Source organism: Lycorma delicatula, chromosome 1 (assembly GCF_047948215.1).
Source record: "Lycorma delicatula isolate Av1 chromosome 1, ASM4794821v1, whole genome shotgun sequence".
Lineage (NCBI taxonomy): Eukaryota > Metazoa > Arthropoda > Insecta > Hemiptera > Fulgoridae > Lycorma > Lycorma delicatula.
In genome coordinates, this window is record NC_134455.1 from 307,552,912 (window position 1) to 307,571,833 (window position 18,922).

The following is an 18,922-nucleotide window of genomic DNA, read 5'->3' on the forward strand; positions in this document are numbered from 1 at the left end:
CATGGAGGTAAGCTAGGGAAGTGTGAAGGTATTGAATGACTATGAGTCATTCAAGTGTGAGTTGGTAAGTTGTCATGTACAACAACCAATTTCTTGTATCTTACATGTTTTACAAAGTAATATGACTATTCAACGTTAAGCATCTACATTATATATGTAACACTTGATATAGTAGCATGTAGCATTGTCTGCTCTTGTCATAAACAACTAAAAATCCAACAGCATACAGTGAACTGCACCTAGTATTCTTAACTTCTGTAATCCTCAGGAACTGATTAATTGATCATGACTGACTAATAGTATTTTACCTCGCCTCTTAAAAACTCCTACTTTCAGTATGTTACTTTAACATGTTATTAGCAGATTCAACTAATTTCAATTAATTGTAAAAAAAATTACTAAAACAAAATCAATCTAGATACTTATTTGGAAAAATAAATTAATATCTTTTGAAGTCGTTACCTGTTACATTATTGAAAGTTAAAAAAAAAATGTTTTCAGTTTGTTATAAACTTCTTTCTGTCAATGTCTCGCTGTACATCATATTGAAATGCTTACTGAAATTATTTTGAAAGGTATAAACAAAAAAATAATATAGTTCCATGTAATGCAATAAAATTATATTAATCAAAAATCTCTAGCATTCTCTGGGAATTAATGCATGTAAATATAATTGCAGCAGTAATGGTAACATTACAAAAAGCACCAGTGTTAACATTTGTATATACTAATATATTGGCCTTCCTGTCATGTAAAGTTTTGTAGATTTGTTTAATTTTTGTTTTTTATTGAGATTGCAAAATTAAAATACAATAATGTATGTATTCTTGTCCATATGAAAAATAACATTTTTTTATGAATGTCTTTTAGAACACTATATCTATCTTTCTCATGTGAACTGTCGTTGATTAGCATTGTAGTGCTAATGCACAACACCATTAAAAATGTTTGTGGAGTGATAGATATTGAGGCCTGTGAAACCTACATAATAAATATATTAATATAAATAGTCTTTATATATAAGGAAAAGTATAAGTTCTATACTGTCACTATCATTTTCATTAATACAATTTCAGATGTATGTCCACATTGAATTTGATAATTTCATTCCACTTTTGTTAGGTTTTATTACTCAATGTCTATTTTTAAATTCATCTACTGTATTTGTCAAACATATTGTAGCATATAGATTTTTATCTCAAGAGAAGGAATCTGGCTTAAAAACTAAAAATTAATTTTGAAATATTACATTTTATTTATATAAAATTTTATAATAATTTATTTCTTTCTTTGATTTTTGTCCTGTATTACTGACAAATAAGCTGTCAAACCTGAAACAAGAGAAAATCTTTTTTTAATTACCTGAGTTAATTCTTCATTAAAGTATATAAAAAAGGACATTATGACAGCCTTTGAATTTTATTTTTGAAAATCTGTTAACAAATAGGTGAGTTATTGCAGAAAATTTGAAATTATGTGTCTGTTTTCATGTCCTCCACTTTATGTTCAATTTTATGAAATATTAATTGTTTTTTATTTCTTGTTAATTCTAGTGTTGTAAATTAGTATCAAATTCAGTATTAATTTCAAGTAGAATCCGAAAAAGTATAGCCAGCCCACCATTTTAAAAACACATCATGATCAGTAATAATGATAAGAGGATAAGGAAATAAGGATTATACACCATTATTACAAAACATAAAAAACTTTCATATCCCAAATTTTTGCTTTCTATTCAAATTGGCATCTGTGTAGAAAAGTATGAAACCAAATTGTATAAAAAATCTGTACTGTTTCAAATGTCTCCATATAATCTTAAACTTAATTGAATTCTCTAGCCCTTTAGCTCTAGTAAAGGTGATTGAAAAGGAAGTTTTAAGAAGCTGGAAGTCAAGGTTTGAATGAACTGTAGGTTAGTTGAATATAAAAGCATTACTTTAAACACTAACTTTTTCTCAACCGAGAAAAAACTTATCACAGAATTAAGATGTATTCTGTTTTCAGTATAAGGTTCAAGTGCTTGAAGTGAAGTACATTTCATATGTACACCTTAACCCTCCTAATCCTATGGATGTCATATTACAAATTGACGGACTAAGTCATTGAAGAAATTTTCTGTTATTTTATTTAAATGTATATTTATTGTAGATTCCTTTACTGTTTATAATGTTTAGTCAATGATAATTATTCTTTTTCATTTTCTATTATGATTTTTTATTTTATTTTGAATAACAAAAAGGTAATATGATTCGGTGGAGTTGATCTCCCATAATGTATCTTTTTATCTGTAGCAGCAAGTAATAAACAAAATGCCAATCTTTGTGGCATAGTGATAGTGTCTCAGCCAGAGGTACCAGGTTCAGATCCTGGTAAGCCATGACCATTTTTCATATACTATAAAACTCCATTTTCATATCCCACACACAAGGTTCAAGCTTATGTGGTTATAAGTGGTCTGGAATTTTCATAGCTCCTCATAATGAATATAACAATTGATGTAAGTAAACGTCAACAAAATTAGTTATTAATTATTTGTAAAACTTAAAATGTTTGTATGTATTGCTCATTGTAACACAATGGTTTATATAATGCTGTTTTTCTGATATTCATCATAGGAAAACATCAGTTAATTAAATCAAAAAATAATATATCTACTTTATTCTAAAGAACATTAGCTCACACTCTCCCATTTACATTGTGTCTCTGCACTCTTGTATCATTCTTATCAAGATGCAGGTTTTGTAAAAGCAGTTTTTTTCATACGGGAAATATTTTTTTGTTGGCTATTTTATATCTTAAGTAAAAAAAAATATACTAGAGAACATGAAATAAAAAAATATTTTTCATTTTTTTAAGGGGGGATTGTACACCTCACATAATGATAATTTTAACCTCGTTCATGCAACATTTTCACATAACAGATAAAGAGCCATGGGTTTTTTTTATTATTTTCATTGCACTTTTTTTATCTACTTACGTAGAATTATTAGTTTTAATAAAACCGAACTATTTTTACTATATTTTTGAAAATTTTCTAAAACAACCATTTTTTCCAGCACAAAATACTTTTTTTAATATTTCAATACATAGTTATATGCAAAAATCTACTTATATATGATAAAATAGGGTTGTGAATACCTGGTAAAAATTTCAATTCTCTATCGTTTATAGTTTTTTGAAAAATGTAGTTACCTGGAAACAGCATTTCAAATTAAGACTAACTATTCAGAAAGAAGTGCTGAGTAGTTGACTTACTTAAGATAATCCTGCACCATATGTTCTGTCATATTCATTTTGTTTTTCCTTTCTGTTGCCTTTTCTTTATTCTTTCTTCTGAAGAATGCATTTTAATTTCTGTGGCTATTCTTTTGCGATCAATATCTTTTAGGATAGCGACACCAACTTTTAACTTTATCTTTTCACTAACTTTTAATCGCTTAGCACATCAATTTTCCTAATGCCCCTTTATTAAATGCAATCACAGCATCATTAACACCAATCTACTTAGTCACTGTTCCTACATAAATAGTGTTTGCAATTCTCTTCCAAATCATTGAAAGACTCATTTGCATTCTGAGTTTTCCCATAATGCATTTCTACAACAAAACTTCATTAATTAGAGCTGCAAAAATTGGCTTTATTTTTTCCATGATTCCCTTGGAATGAATGCTTACATGAATAAAGCTCACCAGTTATTAGTGCTATACTGAATCCACACCATGAGGTAGGACCTTTGGGTGGAAAATAGTTTTGTAGATTTGAATTGGTTGAAACTTTATGTAAATATATAGCCCATATTGCTTTTCTCATTGCTGTGATATTGGTACAGTTTTCCCTAATAGAATTTCCATAATAATGCTGAAGGTTATCAACCTCACAATGACAGCGTACTTTTGCCACCCACTCCTGTACCATCTTAAAGTTTTACCCCTAGGTTTCTTTTGCACTGTGCTCGCAGACAACTCCTCATACATATTCTGTACATGGCCTATCAGCCTTCTCTAGATTAACTGCTGGCCCATATGACTGTGATTCTAATACTGTATTGTTACTTTAAAATCACCCTCTCCCAGATAAGTGAATACACTACTACAATTCATGTTAAGTGATTAAAAATAGCCTTTGCATCTTTAACTTCCATGTCACTAGAAGAGCGCATCATAATTTAATTCGCGGTACTGCTCATGTTTCAATGTCAAAATATGATTATTTTTGTTAAAACATGTTCTCTTGACCATATTTTGACAAGCAATGGACATCCACAACTTTTCTTGTTTGTATTAATGTTGTACAGAGTGGAACATGAAATAATCCAACATGTGTTTTGGCAATAATTGTTAATGTTAATAATTATTAATATGTTTTATGTTAGTAGAAATGACAGAAGTTCATGAATATTAGTTTCTTCTCTTTCCAAGTGCACTGTTTGTGAATCATTCCAAGAAGGCTGACAAAGGAAGACTGACTGTAAACAGCACGTAAAGGCTGTGTTATTTTTAATGAAAGGAAAAGTGTGGTGCTTACACAAAGACTGTTTCATGCACATTTTCAAACTCTGTGGTCACCCTCATTTAAAACAATAAGTAGTCTTAATGAAAAATTTAATAGTGATGGTTCAGTATTTGAGAGTAAGTGCGAATGGCGGCCTACCAGTGTTCATTCTCCACAGAATGTTGAAGCTTTCAGAGCGTGTTGCTGAGAATGCCAGGAAAATCAACAAGAAAAGCAGCAGTACAATTTGGGATTTCTAGGCAATCTGTGCAGCGAATTTTAAAAACTGATTTGCATTTATATCCATACACAATAACAGTGTTGCCAAAATTAACAGTTGATAACAAACATCAAAGAATGGCATTTGCTGAATGGGCTTTGAACCAAGACATATTGTTGAACAATGTTTGGTTTTCAGATGAGGCACATTTTCACTTAGATGGGGTTGTTAATAAAAAAGTGTGCCTTTTTGAGCTTCTGAAAATCCACACGTGCATCACAGTCCAAGAATTACTGTATGAGCTGCTACCTCAAGTCATGGGGTAATAGGGCCATTCTGTTTTAAACAAACAGTGAACAGTGAAAGTTTTCTAAACATGCTGCATAATAATTTTGTTCAGCTTCTTGCAAAAGGGTTTCAATTAGAAAATGAATGGCTCACGCAGGATGGAGCCAGACCAGACAGCTAATGTTGTTTTAGAGTTTTTGCCTAAATCTTTAAAGCAAATGTCATTTCAAACCAATTTCCTAATCATTTTACTGGTGGACAGAACTGGCCCCTGAACAGTTTTGATTTAAATCCTGATTATTTTCTTTGCGAATTTCTAAAGGAAAAATTTTCTCCAACCATCCTGTTACAGTAATGCGAGTGCTGATCATTGTGGCAGGCAACGAAATAACCGAGAATATGTGTCATTGAGATTATAATAACATAGGAATTCGTGTTAAAGAAGTTGCTAGATGGGATGGTGGTCATATTGAACACGTGATAGCAAGAACATAATCTCGAGGTATATAGTAAATACCTTGTATTTTACTATTCTCTATTGCGATGCAAGTAAATATTTTTTAACAAAACCAAATGTTGGATCATTTTGTGCGCCACTCTGTATAATAACATAAGTGGTAGAATAATGACAGTTATTACCTTCATTATTATAAGAAGAGTTTAGTTTAAAGTAAGATGACAAAATACCAGAACTATTCAGGTCAGTCACATTGTCACTTTAATTGCCGGTCAAATGTTGTTCTGTTGTAGCATTTGAAACTAATATTTTTTTGCTGCTTTCCAAGAAATTTCCTTTTCTTAAATAACTTTGAACTCCTAACCATCTTTTTATATAAAATTAGTTAAGTGGTACAAGATATTAGCAAAAATATCTCACAAATACCATAACTCAGACCTACTAAACAATCATAAATCACATAACCTTGTAATCAAAACAACTGTATCACTACCAACGAAAAAAAAATTCTCAATACAAAAACAAATTAATTTTTTCTATCAAATATGTAATAATAAATGTCAAAGCGTATAAAAATAATTCTACAAACAAAAACTGAAATTTGGGAAAATGATCATTTTTTTTTTAAAGTATCTGTAATAAAAATATTTCTACATGTAGTTGACATGAAGACATAATTTTGGTGGCATTGGAAAAAGGAAATTTTAAACTATGTTATAAGGTTAAAACCCAAAATAATATTTTTTTTAGTTTGTCCATTGCAATACCCCCTTACAGTTTGTGTTACTTAGTAACGGTATGTGATTTTAAATTTGCAGTAAATTCAAAAAATAAAAATTAAAGATGTTGAAAAAGTATTAATTGTTGAATTTTTTAAAATTTATTTTATTATTTAAAAAAAGTTGATTACAAATTTGTAATACTTTCTGTGCATTAGTTGTTTATTATTATATAGTGGAAAAATCATACATGAATAAAGTTGCCTAAGATTTATTTTTTGAGATGGGGTAATTTATAATGAAATTTATTGAAAAATTGTCATTATATCTTTAATTAAACCAAAAAAGTTTTAAAAATGAAAAAAAATAGTAGTTTTTAAATTTTTTTCTGCTCCTCATCTACAGAATTACCTTCCAAGAATTTTTTTAATTTTACTATATTTAGTATGTTAAATGGAAGAAAATAAAAAAAAAAATCCACTAAAAAATGTACAACCAATAATATTTACCTAAAATTTCTTTTTTTGCAGGGAGGGGGAATTACTGTAATATTATTACTTAAGTAAAACAAGTTTTGAAAAAATAAACAATATTTTTAAGTTTTGATTGGCTCCCCACCACCAGTTCTGCATCCAAAGTATTTTTTTTCTGGGCCATTTGCACTACTACTATACCTAGGAGAAATTAAAAAAAATTTGATTAAGAAATATTTAATAAATAAAAAAATAGTTTTTAAATGATTTTTGTGACAATTTTTAAAAAAAATGGTAAGAGCATGCAAGCATGTACTGCACTTAATTTAAAATGGGGTTATGTTTGCAAAGGTTTGAGAAAATTATCCCTCAAAACCTCCCCATCTCCTAGAGATATTGACCCCAAAATGTTAACTATGAATTTCCCCTTATACACGAGTAACTGTACAAAATCTTATCAAAATCGGTTTATCCAGTTAATTGTTATTAAGCTTCAAACACGTACATACATTCATGTGTACAACTATTACCCACGTTTTTTTGTTTTTTTTTTTAATTTCTGGGTAATGAAACATCAAAACCCTGCCCCATTTTTGACTGATTACCATACTTTTCTTCTTGCAGCATAGCTCTAGAGCTATGATATCAGGAAATAACATTTTGGATTCAATATTTTTAAATGAAAATGTGAGTAATTTTTATAGAAATTGATCTTAACAATTAGCCTTAGTTAAAAGAAAAATTAGTAATAACTAGTTATAAATCTTAATTTTTAATTAAAATAATGAATGACAATAGTAACCTTTAACGACCAAAGGACATAGAAGAAGATTGTGCAGATGATGATGATTGACTGTATGAGCCTGATGGAGATCCACCGTAACCACCACGTCCTCCTCCATAACCACCACGTCCTCCTCCACCACATGTATTGCATTGAGGATAGGAAGGTCGTTGATGTCCACATCCACTCTGGCATCTATGCAGTAAATATAGGCTTTAGCAAGTTGAAGTGATTTCATATTTATATAAAAATTTTATTTTGAAAGTAAGTATCATAAAATTTAATTTCAGTCTTACCAACAATAAGACAGATGGATAAAAGATTTCAGTTAACTGAAATTATTCAATTTGTTATTAGGGCAAGTTGTTTCAGTAAGAATTGTAGATTTTCCATTTGAAGTAATTGAGTGGTTTTCAGATTTTTAGAGAAACGTGTAAAAATATTTCCGAAACATACTCATAGAAGGAAGTAAAGTATTTTATTGGTAAACTGGCTGAGAAGTTGGCCACTGTTATGAAAAATGTCGGCTTAGCCTGCTCAATGATTTCTATTTTTACTAACAACTTCTTTTACGTTGAAATATTAAATTATTTACATTTTATTATTTTTATTTTGCAATTTTTACATAAATGTAATTAAGAGCAAAACATAGAAACATAATATAGAGTGCATTTCTTTGATTTCGGTTGATAATATGATCCTGATATAACAAAAATTCACTACGTAATTTTTTCTCTTAAGAGAAAAGCTATTCATTATAGTGAAAAAATTGTATAGATAGAACATTTATAAATATTATTGAAACAATATTTGAATACTTAAGTTGTCAAGTTTGCATATCTTAACAATATGCTTTAACTCAATGTTCATATGAAGGCAATGGTTAAATATAAATCTATTATCAGGATGTAACTTTATAAAATAATTAAGATAGACTGAAAGCTTATTTCTTTTAACTGGTGAATTCAAATGCACAGTATTCCTGATGAGTACTTTAAGGTTTCATAACACTAAATATCAAAGTTTATGTAAATGTCCTGTATATTAAAAGTCATAGTAGTTGGATTCATCTGATAATTTTGATTCTTATGAAAGATAAAAAAAAACATGTTTTTAATTATATAGTTCAAAAAAAATATATAATAAAATAATTAAAATTTGATAGAAATAAGTAGATAAGAAAAGATTAGAAGCTTTTGAAATGTGGTGCTATAGGAGAATGTTAAAAATCAAATGGGTGGATAAAGTGACAAATGAAGAGATGTTGCGGCAAATAGATGAAGAAAGAAGCATTTGGAAAAATATAGCTAAAAGAAGAGACAGACTTATAGGCCCAATATTAAGGCATCCTGGAATAGTCGCTTTAATATTGGGGGGTCAAGTAGAAGGAAAAAATTGTGTAGGCAGGCAACGTTTGGAATATGTAAAAAAAATAGTTAGGGGTGTAGGATGTAGGGGGTGTACCGAAATGAAACTGCTAGCAATACATAGGGAATCTTGGAGAGCTGCATCAAACCAGTCAAATGACTGAAGACAAAAAAAAAGAAATAAGAAAAAAAATATATATAATAATATAAAAAACATCAAATTCATTAATTCTAATATTCACTACTTCTATTACTTTTTCTAATACTAGCAGTAAATAATCAGTTTTATTAAAACAAAAATCAGAAAAATTGTTTCCTCCTATATTTAAACATTTTTAATTTTAATGTATTAATCTGATGAAGTAGCTATTTCTATGAAAATGTTCATAAACATATTGTACTTGTACACTATGTTCAATTATACTACTTGTTTTCAATGGAACTGAAAAGCAGTTAGAAGTTTTTATTAGAATAACAAACAATTTTAATGTTATTCCATTGCTAGTATGTTTTACCATAAATTATTCATTAGTAATAATGCTTTTTGTATGTTCTAAACATTTTATGCTGTTTACTAAATAGGGAAAAAATAAATTTTTTTGTATATGTTACTATATACACCCAAAATTTATTATATCTGAAACATACATTTAATTAAAGATTTAGTTTTTACAAACATAATATAATTAAGAAACTAGAATAATATAGTTATTTTTTGACAAAAAGCCATCTTTGCTGACTCAAATTATAACTAGATCTTGGAGCTATACTTCCTTGTAAGACTGGTGTTGTAATTTTTAGTATGGATTTATCAAAAATTTTTATCGTACAAAATAAAATTTACAATGTATTAGGTTTTAAGGCAGCTGAATTTTCTAAATTATGTAAATTAATAAAGTATAATCTAGTTATCAGTATTAATTGCATCATCTTGAATATAATTTTTAGGATATCTGTTCCCCAAATAAATAAATGAATGCTTCCAATTCTAGTAGAATGTTGAAATTTGACATATAGATTTGCCTTTCAATTAATTTTTTTCATCAGTGACAAAACTAACATTTTGTATAGAGGTTTCCTAAAAAAAAATTCTTTAAAGTTATGTTTACTTTATCTTACAGATGATTAAAATTTTACCAGCAGGGATATGTTTAATTCTGTTAGTATTCAACAGGTACACCCAAGTTGTCAGAATTTTTGTTGAAGTTTTATAAGTTATTTTTTTATCATTTACTTTTCCTGTCAATTATTTAAAAATAAATTTCTATTGCTATTAACTTGTAAGATCAGCTAACAAATGCAAACTGTGCAATGAAACTATCTTTAATGTTGTTTAACTACATTGATCAATGAGAACCAGTTTTTTAAAATGTAGGTTTTATCATTGGCATTTTATTTCACGCTCATCAATTTGCAGAATGTTACCTCTTGAGATATTCCAGGTATAGTGAAACCATCAGGTTGTATTTATACCATACCAAGACTTCAGGTATTTATTAATGTTAAACTTTATCTCCTCAAAGTAATCATTAATGTTTTTATATTTTCATACTCCAAAAAGATAAGTACAGTAACTGTAATATTTTTATTATGATTATAAATTACAAGTCCATTGAAATGCAGCTAATATTCAGCCCTACACAAATGGCACGTTTGTTTTGTTAACAATGGAATTGGTTATACAATGAACATTATTACTTTCAGTTAAAGAAACTTTGATTAGTGCTATGAGGTATGTGAGAAAAGTAATGAGACTGACTTTTTACTTACCAAAGTTTTTATTTTTTTCAAATAAACTATATTATTGCCTTCAAAGTAGTTCCCTTGGGCAGCTATACACCGGCAGAGTCGTCGTTCCCACTCCTGGTAGCAGTGCTGGAAGGCTTCAACTGTTAGGGCTTTTAACTGGTCAGTCAGACTTTTAACAGTCTTTTGAATGTTCTCCAGAGTTCCAAAATGACGTTTTTTTAAGACATGTTTCAATTTCGGGAAAAGGAAAAAGTCACAAGGACTCAAATCAGGTGAATAGGGGGCGTTGAGGAACCGTAGGAATGTGTTTTGAGGTCATTCCCTGATGGAAATGGCCGTGTGACACAGGGCATTGTCATGATGAAGCATCCACTTGTCTGCAATGTCTGGTCTCATGCGAATCACTCTTTTCCTGAGCCTTTCAAGGACACCTTTGTAAAACACTTTGTTGAAAGTTTGTCCTGTAGGAACAAATCCTTTATTCACGATACCCCTACTGTCAAAAAAGCTAATCAGCATTGTTTTGATCTTTGATTTGCTCATTCAACATTTTTTTTTGTCGAGGAGATGACATCACACACTCAACGTTTTTGTCAGAATTTGAAGTTGAAGGTCTCACTGAGCGAGGTTGATCTTCAACGTGTTCTCGGCCTTCCAAAAATAATTTGTGCCAGTGGAAAACTTATGCTCTTGATAAGCAATGTTCCCCATAGGCCTGTTTCAACTTTTCAAAGGTCACACTCATGGATTCCACAAGTTTAACACAAAAATTAATTGCACAACGTTGCTCTAAATTCCGATGCTCCATTTTCGTAACGCACAACTTCACTCACTGATGGCGCTGTCAAAAATAATGTGTTAGCTGAATGGAGTTGAAACTCGTACTGAGCATGTGGAAGGGATGAACAAACCAGTCTAGCATAGACCAGTAGACACAGCGTTGCCAGATCGCACGCAGTGTTACCAATCTCATTACTTTTCTAACACACCTCGTTCTTGTTCCTCAGATGTTTTTTGTAAAACGCAGTTATAAGAAAACTGTAAAAGATCATATAAAGTGCTACATTAATGTATCTGTTTCTAAGGGAAACAATGCATTATACACACTCAATAGAGGGAATGACCGAACTTCATTTCTAAAAACCTCTCTTTTTATGCTAATACACAAACAGTACTGAAAATGTTAATAAAAACTACAACTTTGTAATTATTTAAAGAGGTAGAAAAGCAACTATAATTTGTACTGCAAATACAGAGAATTTTAATTTCTGGAGCGTAGTAATTTTTTTCTTTGAGTTAATATATTGAGTGTAGAATAATCTCTATTGATTTTCTTCAACTATTTGAATTCATACAAACAAATCTATGATTCAGTATGATGGTGAATCATTTGACAAATGTTTTTAGTATTTGTGCTTCATTCAGACTATTAAACTTTATTATATAATTGGGTCATGTAGTAACAAAAAAAAACATGAAGTAGTGATGAAGAATTGTAACCTCGCCGGTGAATAGGTACAGGGTTCTGAGAAGTGCCTCTCAGTATTGGTGTTTTGGCAGTGGCATTTTACAAAAGAGATGATCATCCTTTGCATGTTGTAATTTTAATTTGAATGTTTTTATAGGAGTGAACAGTTCAAATATTTGCTTTATACTACTTTAATAGATTTTCATTTTACAGTCAATAATATCATGAATCATCTGATAAATAAAAACATCAATCTTTTCTATGCAATAATGATATTAGAAGACCAATTCAGCATGACAGTGACCTCATCTGTTGTTATTTACTACAATCCATCTAAAATTGCATCACCTTTTATGAGGGGCTAGAATTTTGAGTACTTTCACAAGAATCAATGTTTTTAACTTAAACTTAACAAAAAAAAAAAAATGAATAAAGAAATGGGTTGAATGACATTTTCAAGCATGTCCAGATACACACAACTATCTATAACCCAGAATAAAGATAGTGCTTGGTACTTCAGAGATAGATCTTGATATTCAAGATCTTTTAAGTATTAAGAGCAAGTGACATTGCATAACATGAGTATTTCAGATTTTAGTGGATGATGAGCAAAATGGAAGATATGAAATGCTGTTTGTTGAAGCATGCTGTTGTGTAGATTGATAAATTTAAAATGAATTGATATATAACTGAATTTTAAAGCAAAATCATGAAACACCTCGGTCTTGATTGATGGGAATTATCATCAACTATAAATATATAAAATAATATTACTTCATGTTTAATTAGTTTAAAAAGAATATATAGTAAATTATCCTTACCCTCCTTGGCCATAATAAGAAGGTTTTACCATAATTGGAATTGGCATAGCAATTGGTTGTGAATAACCTTGCTGGCATACATTACAGTATGGCTGCTTTTTTTTAAAAGTACGTTTAACACGCTTTATTAGTGTACTATTGTTGGAGTTATCTTTTTCTTCCTCTTCTTCCTGAAACAAAGAATAGTCCTGTTACAAAAAATTATTTTAATTTTTTAATAATTATATAGTACCACTTTACAAAATAAGTACATAAAAAATCCTGTTCGGCACGCAGGAAGGTGAAGGTAGATTTCGTCAAATAGGGGATAAAAAAGATTTCCACCTTAAAGTTAAGAAAAACTTCAAATTTATTCAATACAACAATGGCTGCATGAAAAAAGTTTCACATGATTAGCATACGACAAGCCCATCTTCTTACAATTCCAGCAATATTTTGGTCATCCCTTGCCGTAAGGGTTGATCGTATCAAAAATTGTTTCAGATAAAAGTTCTAGGTAATATTTAGAAGACTAATGATCACTTAAACCGATTCAATACTGTATCTATTAAGGGAGGTATGATTTTTTTTGTGTTTGAAACCCCATTTTTTCCAGCTCTTGGGCCAATAGTTAGTTGGTGATATCAAAAAAGTCTACTTATATAAGTTTTAGACCCTTATTCAAAGAATAATAAGAACTTTAAATGAATTCGACATTTTACTTAATAAGAAAGTTATAGCGATATATTTATTTTCTGTTTTTTTTGGGGGGATGTGAAACGTGAAGATATGTCAAAATGTTCTAGAAGTCGAATCATGATACCCATTACAACCTACCTAAAAAGTATGTTTAGTAATGTGAAATTTTTTTGTTATAAATTAATCAAAGCTAATTATTTTAATTTTAATGTTAATGAATGTGCTGTGTCCAAGTGTACTCCAGTCACTCTCTTATGTCCTTGAAATTACTATTTTTATTAAATGCATCCTTTTTATCAGAGCAGTATTAATATATAGAAGTTTTAGCATTCAATTAATCCCATTAAGGATTAGACCTTGAACAGTTTTGATTGAAATTATTGTACACTAGTTTTCGAGATATTAATAAAAATTGTTGAGATTGGTGTAATATTAAGAAATTTATCCTAGACGATGTGATAATACTTTATATGATTACACTTATTAGAGAATATTTGTAGATTGCATTTTCATTTGCATGAAAAACATTTTTTGAATAAGTATTCATGGAAGTAGTTTTAAGTCCTTGCAACAAGATTGGCAGACCCCGCTTGTAAATCCCCCAATCTAATGTATTGTCATTTGAGGTATATTTAAATATATTTTGTCATATCTTAGGACACAGTATCATAAAATGATTAGTATCATGAGCAATCAGCTGTTATTGCTATTCTGTAGTGCTTAAGAACCACAGACGATAATTTAATGCCCATTATTATTATTTCACATTAGATGTTGAGGTTAAATTAAGCATTGTCAGAAATTATTAATTGATGTTAGACTAACCAAAATGCAATTGGGCTTGTAATGTATTCTACTACAATGTAATTTCAAGATAAATTTTCAATTTATTAGTAACAATGCTCTATAAATGTAAACAATAGCATTTAATTACCAGTGTTACATTTCTGTAGACTTCAAGAATCATGTTGTAATCATTTTTTAATCTTAGTAATACTTTTTCTAGGAAGTGTTTAAATTCATCTCTTGTCAGTTTATTTAGCTCTTCTTCAATTTCTGGTATAAGTTTGTAAACATCCTCTGTTATGCTAGCATTTGGATCTACTATACTCTTCAGTACTGGTGTTGAGTCATTTAAATTTCCTATGAAAAGTAAAAAACAAACGAAAATAAACTTATCTATCAATTGTAAACTTATTTGTTTAAAGAAAAATTATATATTTATAGATTTAAGTTGAATAATTAATTCATTGCATTGTCAGACCGCTCTCATTTCACCAAAAGATAACTTTACGTATTCACGTAAAAGTGTTATTTTTAAGGTAGGAATCATTTGCAAATATTAACAATACAAATTGGTGCTTTGGAATCTAACATAGTTGGGGACATGTCTTAACTTGTCAGTGATGCAGTCAATTACCCTTAGGCTCTTAGAGTGCATCTGATATTATTTTTAGTATTATTTCATTAAAAATGAAATGAAAAATGAGATATATTTTCACTGTAATATTAAGGATTTGAGTAAAAATAAATTATCTGTTTATGGTAAAATGACTAACTTAAAAAACTGGCAAAGTATTTGCATGACTTTCCTGGCTATGCAGATCAAGTCATACAATACCTTGTCAAGCTTTCATCGCAAATTTTTTTTCTGCAATTTAGGTCTCCCCAGGATAATAATTAAAAAAAATTGTATTGACATTTCCTGATAGCTCGATATATGAAGTATAAACTTTAAAACAATTTTTGAAAAATATTTTAATCAAAGAGAGGTAGGCAAAAAAACAAAAAGACATATTTCAGTTTTAGTAGATGGGTAATTTTTTGAAATACCTTTTTTGTATTAATTAATTATATGTGGATTTTAAGGTAAAAAAATTGCTTTAATAAAATTTTTTTAAAAATGCTTCTGAAGAAAATCAGAATTGGTTTCTTTTGTAATATCCCCTCATCCCCTTACAGATTTTGAAAGAAATTAATATGATCAATGCCCCCCAAATATATATAGAAATATTTGAGCCAAATTTGAATCAGTTCAGTCAACCCTGAGAAGGTCAAAAGCAGTGCAACACATATGTATGCACATACATGTGTTTTTTTATCTAGATGAACTAGTTGGACCCTAAAACATAAAGATTTGAAAAAAAAAACAATACCCCAGTTTTGACATTATCACCATACTTTCCTCATTAATGCAACCAAAACAGAAATGTCTAATGACAATGTTGAAATGACTGTTGAGAGATTAAAATTTTATTTCACGTAAATTTTTATTATCAGTAATTAAACCTGCAAATGGTCAACAGAATTTTTTATTTTAAGCAGAAGACAAAATTCTATGAATGTAGGGTTTACACAAAGTAAAGAAGAATGAATCCTGTTTAGGCAAGTTTATTGCTGCAGTAAAGCTATCAAAAATTAAATACCCATCCCAACTGTTGAGTTTCCAATTCATACATGTAATATTATTTATTAGTTCTTACATCCTGTTTCTAATTCAGAGATATCTCAGCAGTGTATCAACCAATTTAAACAAAAAGATATATTTTGTTCACAATAAAAAATCTAACATTTTCTATAATAAAGGTATAATCCAATAAAACTAATATTTATGAAACCATTAATAATTTTAAAATGTTAATTTCACCATTTTGGAATCTTTAATTTGTAATATTCAAATAAATTTATTTTATAGATGTTGTTTGGTGCATGTACAATAAATTTCATTAGAGTATCTTAATCTGTTCTTAAGATATACACATTTTTATTGCTAAAACACAACGTAGCAGACAGAGGATAAATGAAGTAAGCTATGGCATTTTTCCAAATAAACTTTTTTGTTTATTTTGATGTCCTGAATTAGTCTCTAAAGTTTGGCCAATACCTCCTTGGACACTCTTTATAGCTTATAAGCTGTCATTTCTTCCAGTCAAAGATTACTCTTTAGTTTTGTGTTTTAATTTTTTGATGATTAATATTTATAATTTAAATAATTACTAGGACATTTTTGCTGCATCAACTACCAACAACTGTTAGCTACTTATCCTCTATACTTAAGATTATTGTTTAAACTTACAATTATTTATTAGTGTTAACTCAGCCAGCTGCAATAGGAATTTTGAAGTGGTACACTAATATTATTTAGAGAAGAGTTAAATATTAATGTATTTAACCCTATTATAATAATATTGTTATTTTATTAACTAAAATTAACATAATAATGCACTAAAAATATATTCAGTATGAATCAAAATTAGCTGAATATTTAAAATATACTATACTTTAAATCTTTGATGTTTACAACTCACAAAAACATGTAAGCAAGCAAAAACTAGTTAGATAATACTGAGTAATATTACTAATATAATGGTTAGTAATAGCTCTTTTTGCACTTTAAGTCATTAATTAATTTAATGCCTCTGAAAATACAGTTAACTGAACAAAATTATTATTAACCACTGGAATCATCAGCTAGGATTATCTCAGTTGTCTGGTATAGGTCTAAAGAATACCTGTTTTCACTGGTGTAATAATTTCTAAAATCCTTAAAAGACTGCAGAATAGCTTCAAGGTCATATAATTTAGAAAATTAGTAGACTTTGAATTATGTAAAAAATAGGTTAATGGGGTATTTATCTTTGTTTCTTTAGAATTATTTAAGTTATGGACTTTTAAGTATTTATCATATTTATTTTTGGTGAAAAATGAGTGCGATAAATCCCAGATGACAATGTGGTCTGCACCAGAGTAAAATAAACTTCCTTCAGTAGTCTGATAAAAAAAAAATGTTACATAGGTATGAAAAAATGTAAACATTAAGCTTTTAGTTTCTTGGTGAGGTAGGGAATATGATTTCATGTATATTATAATGTAATAGTTATATATATGAAAATATTTTGCATTATATTTATATATTTAATTATATAATATATATTAAAAAATAAGTCAACAAATCATGATTATTATGGGTTTGAATCCACTAATAGGTATTTAGGTTCTGTGTTCAAATCCTGATTACAGCTGGCATTTTTTCATGCCCTGAATATTGACCTAACATCAAAAAATAAAATTCGAATTAACCTGTTGTTTCTGGGGTAAAGATTAAAAAGTTATTTATTTCTTTGGCTGATTTATTATCACTTATTATCAAACTTAACAATATTTAGAAATTTTAACCAATTCAATATTTATAAAAATATGGAAACAAATATTTCTTTTTATCTTTAAAGGAAATGAAAATGGGAAAAAATCATTTCTTTAAATTTCTCTCAAACTTGCTCCTTTGAAGTTGTATTTAAACATAAAGGTGTTTAAATAAAATAAATATTTTGTTCATCAGAAAAGGCTTAGAGGATTTTACACGATAAAAACGTTCTTTGACAAAATTAATATTTAGACAAATATTAATGGCTGAATATTGTTGGGGACATACTTTTATGAAATTTGAAATCATAATTCAGTCCATTCAGCTTATTTTCTAAAAATGAAAGTTCAAGAGCTTGAATATTATGTTTCATAAATACCTAAATCTACTTTTGGAATATGAAATTCTACTAAAAAAGAAGTTTAACATAAATGCATTTACAAACTGTATATCATTACTGTTTTATATATTATATTTTGTTAGTTGATAAATCTATTTAAAATAATCAGTTTTATATGAGTTCATTCAGATCTCATTTTTATATTAATTTGTTATATATTAATATATTAACTGCATAATCATTTTTGCTTTGATTTTAATCATTAATAAATTTATTACAGAAATATTTTATAATGATCTTACCTATGTTTAAAGAGTTGTATTTTCTCTCTTGGCAATAAGATAAATTTATTATTATACATAAAACTCCGACAGTCAGAGATGTAAACTTTAAGCAATCCATCTTGTGTCTGAAAGGAGGATGGGAATTCATTTCCCATTTATACATTTTATGTTTTAAAATGACAGAAAAGTGAAATAATGGGATAAGCCAGAAAATGCTTTGGTAATTATAGATTATACCTCAGAGCTAGTGACGTATACTTTTCAAGGTGATAGATTATGAATCTCATTGGTTTGAAAATGCTCATTATGTTAAGAGGAATCTGCAATGACAGGAGGATTATACTTTATTAAAACATTATCCAAAATTGTTATTACTTAAATATTATGTCGTGTCTTTTTTTCTATTGATTAATTTTTTTTTTATTATTCATTCCACATTTCTGATTAAAAATTACTTTATTGTTATTATTACTTTTTTTATTAAAAAATGATATTTTCTAAACAAAAATTATTTTTAAAGATTGATGAAATACTGATTGAAAACTGTACGGTAATTCAAAGCATTCGGAAAGTTTCTATGTACTGGAATTATGGAAGTTCAATGAAAAAACTTTCTTAATTATTACTGTATTTTTATTT

General features: G+C 28.5%; 1 protein-coding gene across 2 annotated transcripts; it reads right to left on the reverse strand.

Moving 5' to 3' along the window:
* Positions 1–1,231: 1,231 nt before the first annotated feature.
* Positions 1,232–18,459, reverse strand: LOC142333601 (uncharacterized). Of its 2 annotated transcripts, none has more exons than XM_075380925.1 (5): positions 18,302–18,459; positions 14,450–14,658; positions 12,838–13,007; positions 7,451–7,627; positions 1,232–1,331 (listed from the first exon to the last, which is right to left on the reverse strand). In XM_075380925.1, the coding sequence occupies exons 1-4, from the start codon at positions 18,444–18,446 to the stop codon at positions 7,453–7,455; spliced, it is 699 nt and encodes a 232-aa protein (XP_075237040.1). In that variant the 5' UTR covers positions 18,447–18,459; the 3' UTR covers positions 1,232–1,331; positions 7,451–7,452. The 2 variants fall into 2 exon arrangements, with proteins under 2 accessions (XP_075237040.1, XP_075237048.1); XM_075380933.1 differs by lacking the exon at positions 1,232–1,331 and adding an exon at positions 6,661–6,849.
* Positions 18,460–18,922: the final 463 nt, after the last annotated feature.

Excerpts from the sequence above, each read along its gene's own strand:
- LOC142333601 (XM_075380925.1), bottom strand. The coding sequence starts at position 18,446 with ATGTATAAATGGGAAATGAATTCCCATCCTCCTTTCAGACACAAGATG. Across the intron at positions 13,008-14,449 it reads TCTACAGAAATGTAACACTG|GAAGAAGAGGAAGAAAAAGA; the intron begins GTAATTAAATGC and ends TCTTTGTTTCAG. Across the intron at positions 7,628-12,837 it reads TCTTATTATGGCCAAGGAGG|ATGCCAGAGTGGATGTGGAC; the intron begins GTAAGGATAATT and ends TTTACTGCATAG.